The following is a 13,692-nucleotide window of genomic DNA, read 5'->3' on the forward strand; positions in this document are numbered from 1 at the left end:
GTTATTAGCCAGATTTGAGATAAACCAAAAGGGTATTTTTTAAATGTTTTTTTCACAGCATGGATGAAGAGAGTGCTTTGCTGTCTTTTTCCTTCTGCAGGATGGCTTACGGAGACTGTCTGGGAACGAGTATGTCTTCTCCAAAAGTACCTTTCCAAGTAAGCATCAGTCTGTTTCATGACATCAATATTATCTTTATTTATTTATCTTACCAGAATACTACTGCTACTTACAACTAGGGCCTGTAACGGCCGTCGTCAGAATTTGACCAAGGTGCAGCGGAGGATGTGTTCATCATTAGAATTTTAATGAAAAGAGAACACTTTACAAAAATAAACAAAAACGACAGCCAAACAGTCCTGTCAGGAAAAACTCTAAACAGAAACAATCACCCACAAAAACCCAAAGGAAAAACAGGCTACTTATGTGTGACTCCCAATCAGCAACAATGAACTACAGCTGTGCCTGATTGGGAGCCACACACGGCCCAAAACAAAGAAATACAAAAACATAGAAAAATGAACTTAGAACGCCGACCCAATGTAACACCCTGGCCTAACCAAAATAAAGAACAAAAACCCCTCTCTATGGCCAGGGCGTTACACGGGCCTAGAATTTACAATAATTACGGTCACATGACCCTAATTACAACACAAACTGAGTTTAATTATGTTTTCAATTGTGTTATAGCACGTTTTAGTGATATATTTGTGTAATATTTCATCTAATTAAATTACACTGGGAGCTTAAAGCACTCATTCGCATTACACATAATTGGGGGCTTATGGAGTTTTGATGAAACCATTACTTTTCATGTATGGACCTCTGTCTGAAGAGTACTAGAAAATGTCTCAGATCATTTCATCAGTTGGAGTCTACAAGTGCGTCCATCGGCACTCATTGGCACTCATTGGTAGTCATTGGCAGTCATTGGCAGTCATTGGCAGTCATCGGCAGTCATCGGCAGTCATTGCGTGATCCCCTTATATTGTTCTGGTCATGATGAATCATGGACGAAACAGAGAGAGATAAATGAGAGGATGTTCTGAGCGGTAATGACATATGATATTGACATGTAGTTAATAACAAACTGTATACAGAAGTAATGGATGTACTTCTTCTTTCTGAGAAGTGGAAGGGTACTGCTGAGAAGTGCTGAATACATTGTCCTCAGTGCAGCCCTCTCAAATCTAATTGTATTTGTTACATGCTTCGTAAACAACAGGTGTAGACTAACAGCTCACTCTCCTGATCGTCTGTAGGAAGCAGCATGTGGTTTTTTTAGTAGACCTGAGAGGCTGAGCCTGAAGTGAGTTTAGGTGAACAGGATTCTGAACCCACTTGTCAAGCTACCTTACCTTCTCTGACCATAGAATAAGGAATTAGAATTAATTTAATATGATCTCTATGTATCTCACCCTGTATCATAAGGACCGCGTTGCTAGGTAATTTAGGGACACAGATGAGCACTACATTGGAAATCGTTGTTGTTGCGTTGTGCTTTCAAGTGTCCCAAATGCAATCGTTGAATGGATCAAGGCTGGCCCTTTCAGCCCTCCCCTCACCTTTAGTTAGTGTGTGTTTGCAGTCGCAAGGAAATAAGCAAATAGTAGTGTTGCTGACAGACTTTCACATGCTGTTCCTTACTGAAGTGTAGGGACTTTCACATGCTGTTCCTAACTGAAGTGTAGGGACTTTCACATGCTGTTCCTTACTGAAGTGTATAGACTTTCACATGCTGTTCCTAACTGAAGTGTATAGACTTTCACATGCTGTTCCTAACTGAAGTGTATAGACTTTCACATGCTGTTCCTAACTGAAGTATAGGGACACTCACATGCTGTTCCTAACTGAAGTGTATAGACTTTCACATGCTGTTCCTTACTGAAGTGTAGGGACTTTCACATGCTGTTCCTAACTGAAGTGTATAGACTTTCACATGCTGTTCCTAACTGAAGTGTAGGGACTTTCACATGCTGTTCCTAACTGAAGTGTATAGACTTTCACATGCTGTTCCTAACTGAAGTGTATAGACTTTCACATGCTGTTCCTAACTGAAGTGTATAGACTTTCACATGCTGTTCCTTACTGAAGTGTAGGGACTTTCACATGCTGTTCCTAACTGAAGTGTATAGACTTTCACATGCTGTTCCTTAATGAAGTGTATAGACTTTCACATGCTGTTCCTAACTGAAGTGTATAGACTTTCACATGCTGTTCCTTACTGAAGTGTATAGACTTTCACATGCTGTTCCTAATTGAAGTGTATACACTTTCACATGCTGTTCCTAACTGAAGTGTATAGACTTTCACATGCTGTTCCTAACTGAAGTGTATAGACTTTCACATGCTGTTCCTAACTGAAGTGTAGGGACTTTCACATGCTGTTCCTAATTGAAGTGTATAGACTTTCACATGCTGTTCCTAACTGAAGTGTAGGGACTTTCACATGCTGTTCCTAACTGAAGTGTAGGGACTTTCACATGCTGTTCCTTACTGAAGTGTAGGGACTTTCACATGCTGTTCCTTACTGAAGTGTAGGGACTTTCACATGCTGTTCCTTACTGAAGTGTAGGGACTTTCACATGCTGTTCCTAACTGAAGTGTATAGACTTTCACATGCCGTTCCTAACTGAAGTGTATAGACTTTCACATGCTGTTCCTAACTGAAGTGTAGGGACTTTCACATGCTGTTCCTTGCTGAAGTGTATGGACTTTCACATGCTGTTCCTTACTGAAGTGTAGAGACTTTCACATGCTGTTCCTTACTGAAGTGTAGGGACTTTCACATGCTGTTCCTAACTGAAGTGTATAGACTTTCACATACTGTTCCTTACTGAAGTGTATAGACTTTCACATGCTGTTCCTAACTGAAGTGTATAGACTTTCACATGCTGTTCCTAACTGAAGTGTAGGGACTTTCACATGCTGTTCCTAACTGAAGTGTATAGACTTTCACATGCTGTTCCTTACTGAAGTGTAGGGACTTTCACATGCTGTTCCTAACTGAAGTGTATAGACTTTCACATGCTGTTCCTTACTGAAGTGTATAGACTTTCACATGCTGTTCCTAATTGAAGTGTATAGACTTTCACATGCTGTTCCTAACTGAAGTGTATAGACTTTCACATGCTGTTCCTAACTGAAGTGTAGGGACTTTCACATGCTGTTCCTTACTGAAGTGTATAGACTTTCACATGCTGTTCCTAACTGAAGTGTATAGACTTTCACATGCTGTTCCTAACTGAAGTGTATAGACTTTCACATGCTGTTCCTAACTGAAGTATAGGGACTTTCACATGCTGTTCCTAACTGAAGTGTATAGACTTTCACATGCTGTTCCTTACTGAAGTGTAGGGACTTTCACATGCTGTTCCTAACTGAAGTGTATAGACTTTCACATGCTGTTCCTAACTGAAGTGTAGGGACTTTCACATGCTGTTCCTAACTGAAGTGTATAGACTTTCACATGCTGTTCCTAACTGAAGTGTATAGACTTTCACATGCTGTTCCTAACTGAAGTGTATAGACTTTCACATGCTGTTCCTTACTGAAGTGTAGGGACTTTCACATGCTGTTCCTAACTGAAGTGTATAGACTTTCACATGCTGTTCCTTAATGAAGTGTATAGACTTTCACATGCTGTTCCTAACTGAAGTGTATAGACTTTCACATGCTGTTCCTTACTGAAGTGTATAGACTTTCACATGCTGTTCCTAATTGAAGTGTATACACTTTCACATGCTGTTCCTAACTGAAGTGTATAGACTTTCACATGCTGTTCCTAACTGAAGTGTATAGACTTTCACATGCTGTTCCTAACTGAAGTGTAGGGACTTTCACATGCTGTTCCTAATTGAAGTGTATAGACTTTCACATGCTGTTCCTAACTGAAGTGTAGGGACTTTCACATGCTGTTCCTAACTGAAGTGTAGGGACTTTCACATGCTGTTCCTTACTGAAGTGTAGGGACTTTCACATGCTGTTCCTTACTGAAGTGTATAGACTTTCACATGCTGTTCCTAACTGAAGTGTATAGACTTTCACATGCTGTTCCTAACTGAAGTGTAGGGACTTTCACATGCTGTTCCTAATTGAAGTGTATAGACTTTCACATGCTGTTCCTAACTGAAGTGTAGGGACTTTCACATGCTGTTCCTAACTGAAGTGTAGGGACTTTCACATGCTGTTCCTTACTGAAGTGTAGGGACTTTCACATGCTGTTCCTTACTGAAGTGTAGGGACTTTCACATGCTGTTCATAACTGAAGTGTATAGACTTTCACATGCCGTTCCTAACTGAAGTGTATAGACTTTCACATGCTGTTCCTAACTGAAGTGTATAGACTTTCACATGCTGTTCCTTGCTGAAGTTTATAGACTTTCACATGCTGTTCCTAACTGAAGTGTATAGACTTTCACATGCTGTTCCTAACTGAAGTGTAGGGACTTTCACATGCTGTTCCTAACTGAAGTGTATAGACTTTCACATACTGTTCCTTACTGAAGTGTAGGGACTTTCACATGCTGTTCCTAACTGAAGTGTATAGACTTTCACATGCTGTTCCTTACTGAAGTGTATAGACTTTCACATGCTGTTCCTAATTGAAGTGTATAGACTTTCACATGCTGTTCCTAACTGAAGTGTATAGACTTTCACATGCTGTTCCTAACTGAAGTGTAGGGACTTTCACATGCTGTTCCTTACTGAAGTGTAGGGACTTTCACATGCTGTTCCTAACTGAAGTGTATAGACTTTCACATGCTGTTCCTAACTGAAGTGTAGGGACTTACACATGCTGTTCCTAATTGAAGTGTATAGACTTTCACATGCTGTTCCTTACTGAAGTGTATAGACTTTCACATGCTGTTCCTTACTGAAGTGTAGGGACTTTCACATGCTGTTCCTTACTGAAGTGTATAGACTTTCACATGCTGTTCCTAACTGAAGTGTATAGACGTTCACATGCTGTTCCTAACTGAAGTGTATAGACTTTCACATGCTGTTCCTTGCTGAAGTGTATAGACTTTCACAAGCTGTTCCTTGCTGAAGTGTATAGACTTTCACATGCTGTTCCTAACTGAAGTGTATAGACTTTCACATGCTGTTCCTAACTGAAGTTTAGGGACTTTCACATGCTGTTCCTAACTGAAGTGTATAGACTTTCACATACTGTTCCTTACTGAAGTGTAGGGACTTTCACATGCTGTTCCTAACTGAAGTGTATAGACTTTCACATGCTGTTCCTTACTGAAGTGTATAGACTTTCACATGCTGTTCCTAATTGAAGTGTATAGACTTTCACATGCTGTTCCTAACTGAAGTGTATAGACTTTCACATGCTGTTCCTAACTGAAGTGTAGGGACTTTCACATGCTGTTCCTTACTGAAGTGTAGGGACTTTCACATGCTGTTCCTAACTGAAGTGTATAGACTTTCACATGCTGTTCCTAACTGAAGTGTAGGGACTTTCACATGCTGTTCCTAACTGAAGTGTATAGACTTTCACATGCTGTTCCTTACTGAAGTGTATAGACTTTCACATGCTGTTCCTTACTGAAGTGTAGGGACTTTCACATGCTGTTCCTTACTGAAGTGTATAGACTTTCACATGCTGTTCCTAACTGAAGTGTATAGACTTTCACATGCTGTTCCTTACTGAAGTGTATAGACTTTCACATGCTGTTCCTAACTGAAGTGTATAGACTTTCACATGCTGTTCCTAACTGAAGTGTATAGACTTTCACATGCTGTTTCTAACTGAAGTGTAGGGACTTTCACATGCTGTTCCTAACTGAAGTGTAGGGACTTTCACATGCTGTTTCTAAATGAAGTGTATAGACTTTCACATGCTGTTCCTAACTGAAGTGTATAGACTTTCACATGCTGTTCCTAACTGAAGTGTATAGACTTTCACATGCTGTTCCTAACTGAAGTGTATAGACTTTCACATGCTGTTCCTAACTGAAGTGTATAGACTTTCACATGCTGTTCCTAACTGAAGTGTAGGGACTTTCACATGCTGTTCCTAACTGAAGTGTATAGACTTTCACATGCTGTTCCTTACTGAAGTGTATAGACTTTCACATGCTGTTCCTAACTGAAGTGTATAGACTTTCACATGCTGTTCCTTACTGAAGTGTATAGACTTTCACATGCTGTTCCTAACTGAAGTGTATAGACTTTCACATGCTGTTCCTAACTGAAGTGTAGGGACTTTCACATGCTGTTCCTAACTGAAGTGTATAGACTTTCACATACTGTTCCTTACTGAAGTGTAGGGACTTTCACATGCTGTTCCTAACTGAAGTGTATAGACTTTCACATGCTGTTCCTTACTGAAGTGTATAGACTTTCACATGCTGTTCCTAATTGAAGTGTATAGACTTTCACATGCTGTTCCTAACTGAAGTGTATAGACTTTCACATGCTGTTCCTAACTGAAGTGTAGGGACTTTCACATGCTGTTCCTAACTGAAGTGTATAGACTTTCACATGCTGTTCCTAACTGAAGTGTAGGGACTTTCACATGCTGTTCCTAACTGAAGTGTATAGACTTTCACATGCTGTTCCTTACTGAAGTGTATAGACTTTCACATGCTGTTCCTAACTGAAGTGTATAGACTTTCACATGCTGTTCCTTACTGAAGTGTATAGACTTTCACATGCTGTTCCTAACTGAAGTGTATAGACTTTCACATGCTGTTCCTAACTGAAGTGTATAGACTTTCACATGCTGTTCCTAACTGAAGTGTATAGACTTTCACATGCTGTTCCTTACTGAAGTGTATAGACTTTCACATGCTGTTCCTAACTGAAGTGTATAGACTTTCACATGCTGTTCCTAACTGAAGTGTAGACTTTCACATGCTGTTCCTTACTGAAGTGTAGGGACTTTCACATGCTGTTTCTAACTGAAGTGTAGGGATTTTCACATGCTGTTCCTAACTGAAGTGTAGGGACTTTCACATGCTGTTCCTAACTGAAGTGTAGGGACTTTCACATGCTGTTCCTAACTGAAGTGTAGGGACTTTCACATGCTGTTCCTAACTGAAGTGACGGGACTTTCACATGCTGTTCCTTACTGAAGTGTAGGGACTTTCACATGCTGTTCCTAACTGAAGTGTATAGACTTTCACATGCTGTTCCTAACTGAAGTGTATAGACTTTCACATGCTGTTCCTAACTGAAGTGTAGGGACTTTCACATGCTGTTCCTAACTGAAGTGTATAGACTTTCACATGCTGTTCCTAACTGAAGTGTAGGGACTTTCACATGCTGTTCCTAACTGAAGTGTAGGGACTTTCACATGCTGTTCCTAACTGAAGTGTAGGGACTTTTACATGCTGTTCCTAACTGAAGTGTAGGGACTTTCACATGCTGTTCCTAACTGAAGTGTATAGACTTTCACATGCTGTTTCTAACTGAAGTGTATAGACTTTCACATGCTGTTCCTAACTGAAGTGTAGACTTTCACATGCTGTTCCTAACTGAAGTGTATAGACTTTCACATGCTGTTCCTAACTGAAGTGTATAGACTTTCACATGCTGTTCCTAACTGAAGTGTATAGACTTTCACATGCTGTTCCTTACTGAAGTGTAGGGACTTTCACATGCTGTTTCTAACTGAAGTGTATTTTTACACTGCTGCTACTCGCTGTTTAATATCTATGCATAGTCACTTTTCTTAACTCTATTTATGGTTAAGGGCTTGTAAGTAAGCATTTTACGGTAAGGTCTACTACACCTGTTATATTCGGCGCATGTGACAAATACAATTTGAAGTGTATGGACTTTCACATGTTGTTCCTAACTGAAGTATATGTGTCCAGCAAATATAAACACACATAAAACCACTTCAAATGGAAACAGCTGTGTCCGCGTTTGTGTGTGTGGTGACAAACAAGAGCACAGTTATGGGCCTTAAGATCACGTTCTTACAGAACAACACTATAGTGGGCAGATCTTAGTGAATCACTAGAAGTTACTAGCAGGTGAGGGCATATCCAGTCAACTTCCCAAACAAGCTCCAGCTAGCTGTTTTTTCAATCTGTGTGTGTTTGTGCGTCTCCAGATATGAGTCAGCTGGCCATCCCAGTAACGCTGAATGACATCCCTCCGGTCATCGCTGAGATGCTGGACGACGAGGACCAATGGGACTTTAATATCCTAGAGCTGGAGGCTGCCACCTGTAAGAGGTATGGAGGGAGAGGGAGAGGGGGAGAGGGGGTGGAGAGAGCGAGAGGACAGGAACTGGAGGCTGCCACCTGTAAGAGGTATGGAGGGAGAGGGAGAGAGGGGCGGAGAGAGCGAGAGGACAGGAGCTGGAGGCTGCCACCTGTAAGAGGAATGGAGGGAGAGGGAGAGGGGGGCGGAGAGAGCGAGAGGACAGGAACTGGAGGCTGCCACCTGTAAGAGGTATGGAGGGAGAGGGAGAGAGGGGCGGAGAGAGCGAGAGGACAGGGACTGGAGGCTGCCACCTGTAAGAGGTATGGAGGGAGAGGGAGAGGGGGGCGGAGAGAGTGAGAGGACAGGAGCTGGAGGCTGCCACCTGTAAGAGGTATGGAGGGAGAGGGAGAGAGGGGCGGAGAGAGCGAGAGGACAGGGACTGGAGGCTGCCACCTGTAAGAGGTATGGAGGGAGAGGGAGAGGGGGGTGGAGAGAGCGAGAGGACAGGAGCTGGAGGCTGCCACCTGTAAGAGGTATGGAGGGAGAGGGAGGAGAGAGCGGAGAGAGCGAGAGGACAGGAACTGGAGGCTGCCACCTGTAAGAGGTATGGAGGGAGAGGGGGAGGGGGGCGGAGAGAGTGAGAGGACAGGAGCTGGAGGCTGCCACCTGTAAGAGGTATGGAGGGAGAGGGGGGCGGAGAGAGCGAGAGGACAGGAACTGGAGGCTGCCACCTGTAAGAGGTATGGAGGGAGAGGGAGAGAGGGAGAGGGGAGCGGAGAGAGCGAGAGGACAGGAACTGGAGGCTGCCACCTGTAAGAGGTATGGAGGGAGAGGGAGAGAGGGAGAGGGGGGCGGAGAGAGCGAGAGGACAGGAGCTGGAGGCTGCCACCTGTAAGAGGTATGGAGGGAGAGGGGGAGGGGGGCGGAGAGAGTGAGAGGACAGGAGCTGGAGGCTGCCACCTGTAAGAGGTATGGAGGGAGAGGGAGGAGAGGGAGAGGGGGGTGGAGAGAGTGAGAGGACAGGAGCTGGAGGCTGCCACCTGTAAGAGGTATGGAGGGAGAGGGGGGAGGAGAGAGAGAAGGAAAGAGAGAGGGGACAGGAGATGGACAGTTGAGGGAAGTGGTGATGAGTAAGAGAGGGATAGGTTGTTAGGGGGTTAAGGGAAAGTGAAGATAGAGGTTACAATACACTCAGTATACAAAACATTATGAACACCTGCTCTTTCAATGACATACACTGACCAGATGAAAGCTATGATCCCTTATGGATGTCACCTGTTAAATCCACTTCAATCAGTGTAGATGAAGGGGAGGAGACAGGTTAAAGTAGTATTTCTTAGTCTTGAGACACCTGAGACATGGATTGTGCATGTGTTCCATTCAGAGGGTGAATGGCCAAGACTAAATATTTAAGCCTTTGAACAGGGTATGGTGGTAGGTGCCATTTTGTGTCAAGAACTGCAGAGCTGCTGGAGTTTTTCACGCTCAACAGTTTCCCATCTATATCAAAAATGGTCCACCACCCAAAGGACATCCAGCCAACTTGACAGAACTGTGGGAAGCATTGGCGTCAACATGGGCCAGCATCCCTGTGGAACGCTTTTGACACCTTGTTGAGTCCATGCCACGACGAACTGAGGCTGTTCTGAGGGCAAAAGAGAGGCTGCAACTCAATATTAGGAAGGTGTTCCTAATGTTTGGTGTATTAAGTGTACACCAATACAGAAGGGAAAGAACATCCTCCCTGTATCACTCATCTACCTCCCTGTCCTCTCTCTGTCATCCCAACAGACCTCTGACCTACCTGGGCTTGAAGATCTTTTCTCGCTTCAGTGTGTGTGAGTTCCTGAGCTGCAGCGAGGCTACGCTACGCTGTTGGCTCCAGGTCATAGAGGCTAACTACCACGCCTCCAACTCCTACCACAACTCCACCCACGCCGCCGACGTCCTCCACGCTACTGCCTACTTCCTACGCAAGGAGAAGGTCAAGGTATACCAAACACACATACCAGCATACACACACACAACTCCTACCACAACCCCACACCAACCCGAAGAAGATCTTCTGGTTGGACAGTTGTTGGATATGCGTACACCGCTTATGAACACAAATGAAATTACTAAATTACAATATTTCGCCTGCCATATCAATGTGCTGATTGATTGATAAGTTGATCTACTACGTAATTCACTGCGAAGTGTTTTCAATAGTGTGTGTGTGTGTGCGTGCGTAGAGTAGAGTAGAGTAGAGTAGAGTAGCAGTTTTCTTTGCTTTGCAGGAGGTGAATGTATGTCAGTGACCAGTGAGAGTTGGAATGGGGATATTTTTATAGCTTCGGTCTTGTTCTCATATTTGACTCAGTCAATAAGTGTTTTGCCTTGAGGGCATTGAGATCCTCATACTTTCCCTCTCTTTTCTCCCTGCTTCTCCCCTCCAATAAATATCTCCTCTCCTTGTCATAAAGTGAACATTTGCTAGTGATTATTATTAGTTTGCATGGCGTGCATTATTTGGTATTATTCATTTGTTGACTATGAGGTTATGCTGAGAGAGACTAGGCAGTATTTATATTTTATGCACAATTTCAACAACAAAAAAACCTGGTCTAAAAGTCTAACTCCCAAAATGATTTTGCGGTCTCAGTCCCATCACTGATTCATAGGTGCATATGATTTTCTATTAAGAGAAACTGTAGATTGTAAAAGTCGTAGGAAACTGAGCTCCCTACTACATTTTTTCTATTATCTGTGCTTCTGTGGAAGTTTGACACTGATGTCACTTCCTGATTGCTATATGTCTCCCGGGGCTCATGGGAGTTTTAGTTTACTAACACTACTTCCTGGTTGTGTCATGTGTTCTCAGGGCAGTCTGGACCAGCTGGACGAGGTGGCTGCGTTGATCGCGGCGACGGTCCATGATGTGGACCACCCAGGGAGGACCAACAGCTTCCTGTGTAATGCAGGAAGTGAGCTGGCCATCCTGTATAACGACACTGCAGTGTTGGAGAGTCACCATGCCGCCCTCGCCTTCCAACTCACCGTCAGGGATATCAAGAGCAACATCTTCAAAAACATCGACAGGTACAGTCAGGAGAGAGTATAGGAGAGAAAATAATGGTTTCCACCTGGAGCTTTGAGTGCTTGCTAGCCTGGTCCCAGGTCTGTTTGTGCACAGACCGATCTGGGACCAGGCTAAGTGCTTGTTAAAATAATGAATTGACATGCCTTACTCTAAGCCGTCAGAGAGACCACATAACCACTGGCGACAGATATGGAGCATGTTGGGTTATTACCCTGGAACATATCATGTGATGTGATTAACTTGTAGGTTTTTGTGGACCTAGAACCTCTTGGAAAACAGTGAGAACAGTTGACTATCCTGGTCCTGTAAGTTCCTCTCTGTGTGTTTATATTAGGACTCAGTTTAGGACGTTGAGGCAGGCAATCATAGACATGGTGCTGGCTACAGAGATGACCCGTCATTTTGAACACGTCAACAAGTTTGCCAACAGCATCAACAAACCAATGGCTGCCATCGAGGAGCCCAGTTCAAATGTAAGACACAGCCCCTTGTCAGTGTATATGTTTGTGTGTTTGTGCTAGCGTCCATGTGCATGTGTAGTTTATTATTACATAATAAAGATGGTTGTTAACATTAGCCAATTGAGTGGGAACAGAAGAGATAGAAACAGTTTTAGTTCTTAAATACAGTATATTCAATGAGCATTAATGAGAAAATAGAAATAAAAGGCTAAATATTTTGACATTCAACAATGGAGAGTTCTAGTGGAAAATACTCTATTCAGAGCATGTGGCTCCAGTTTGAAGCCCCTATCTAAGATTTGCAATCATTGGCCTCGTGGGCAGCAGCCTGTCTGGCCTGATTCTATCTCAACCCTACTACTACTAAAATAATATCACAAAGCAACTAAATAATCTGTGAGAGGAGCAAGTTGAAGGGGCAGGCCAACATTATGTATAACTTATGGAAACCACGTTTGACTCCGTTCCATTCATTCCATTCCAGTCATTACAATGAGCCCGTCCTCCTATAGTTCCTCCCACCAGCCTTTACTGATGTATACCATAGTGTGTGTGTGTGTGTGTGTGTGTGTGTGTGTGTGTGTGTGTGTGTGTGTGTGTGTGTGTGTGTGTGTGTGTGTGTGTAAGTGTGTGTGTGTGTGTGTGTGTGTGTGTGTGTGTGTGTGTGTGTGTGTGTGTGTGTGTGTGTGTGTGTGTGTGTGTGTGTGTGTGTGTGTGTGTGTGTGTGTGTGTGACCTGTGTGTGTGTGTGTGTGTTTCTGACTGATTGTGTGTGCATCGAAACGTGTGTGTGTGTGTGTGTGTCTTTGACCTTGTGTGTGTGTGTGTGTGTGTGTGTGTGTTTCTCTGTAACAGAGTGAAGGCAGTGACAGCGAGGGTCCAGCCAGCATCAGGAACAGTCCAGAGAACCGGCTGCTGATTAAGAGGATGATGATAAAGTGTGCTGATGTGGCCAACCCCTGTAGACCTCTGGAGCTCTGCATAGAATGGGCCGGACGCATCTCTGAGGAGTACTTTTCCCAGGTGAGCGGGCTGACAGGGATGGAAGGAGGAAGAGAGGGCTGCTGGAGGAGGGGATGGCTATATGTTAAATGTGGGATTAAAGGGTAACAGGGCAGAAGGTAAAGGAACGGAGAGGGGGAAGGGGACAGCGAGGGGTTAGAATGAGGAATGGGGAGTGTGTCATTGCTGCTCAGACTGTTCTGGTGCTATAGGAGTTTGCAGCTGGCAATCCTGACCTTAACAACTGCCTACTCAGCTACAATATATGTACAAAAGTATGTAGACACCCCTTCACATTAGTGAATTCGGCTGAAAGGTGTATAAAATAGAGCACACAGCCATGCAATCTCCGTAGACAAACATTTGCAGTAGAATGGCCTTACTGAAGAGCTCAGTGACTTTCAACACGGCACCGTCATAGGATGCCACCTTTCCAACAAGTTAGTTTGTCAAATTTCTGCCCTGCTAGAGCTGACCCGGTCAACTGTAAGTGCTGTTATTGTGAATTGGAAACGTCTTGGAGCAACAACGGCTCAGCCACAAAGTGGTAGGCCACACAAGCTCACAGAATGGGACCGCCAAGAACTGAAATATATAGCGCATAAAAATTGTCTGTCCTCGGTTGCAACACTCACTACCGAGTTCCAACCTGCCTCATGAAACAATGTAAGCAAAATAACTGTTCGTTGGGAGCTTCATGAAATGGGTTTCCATGGCCGAGCAGCCTCATACAAGCCTAAGATCACTATGTGTAATGCCAAGCGCTGGCTGGAGTGGTGTAAAGCTCGCCACCATTGGACTCTGGAGCAGTAGAAACACGTTCTCTGGAGTGAGGAATTACGCTTCACCATCTGGCAGTCTGACGGATGAATCTGGGTTTGGCGGATGCCAGGAGAACACTGCCTGCCTGAATGCATAGGGCCAACTGTAAAGTTTGGTGGAGGAGGAATAATGGCTTGGGGCTGTTTTTCATGGTTCG

The 13,692-nt window shown here is 43.8% G+C and overlaps 1 protein-coding gene across 3 annotated transcripts in view; it reads left to right on the top strand.

Annotated features, from left to right (window-relative positions):
- The window catches only part of LOC106568179 (high affinity cAMP-specific and IBMX-insensitive 3',5'-cyclic phosphodiesterase 8B), a 97,495-nt gene that overhangs the window by 79,066 nt on the left and 4,737 nt on the right, over positions 1–13,692 (top strand). For all 3 annotated transcript variants that reach the window (XM_014138304.2, XM_014138285.2, XM_014138313.2), the window contains exons 15-20: positions 101–158; positions 8,075–8,198; positions 9,961–10,159; positions 11,033–11,250; positions 11,586–11,724; positions 12,567–12,734. In XM_014138304.2, the coding sequence (XP_013993779.1) occupies positions 101–158; positions 8,075–8,198; positions 9,961–10,159; positions 11,033–11,250; positions 11,586–11,724; positions 12,567–12,734 (906 nt within the window). The remainder of the gene's footprint in view (positions 1–100; positions 159–8,074; positions 8,199–9,960; positions 10,160–11,032; positions 11,251–11,585; positions 11,725–12,566; positions 12,735–13,692) is intronic.

The sequence above is a fragment of the Salmo salar genome, chromosome ssa01 (genome assembly GCF_905237065.1).
Source record: "Salmo salar chromosome ssa01, Ssal_v3.1, whole genome shotgun sequence".
NCBI lineage: Eukaryota > Metazoa > Chordata > Actinopteri > Salmoniformes > Salmonidae > Salmo > Salmo salar.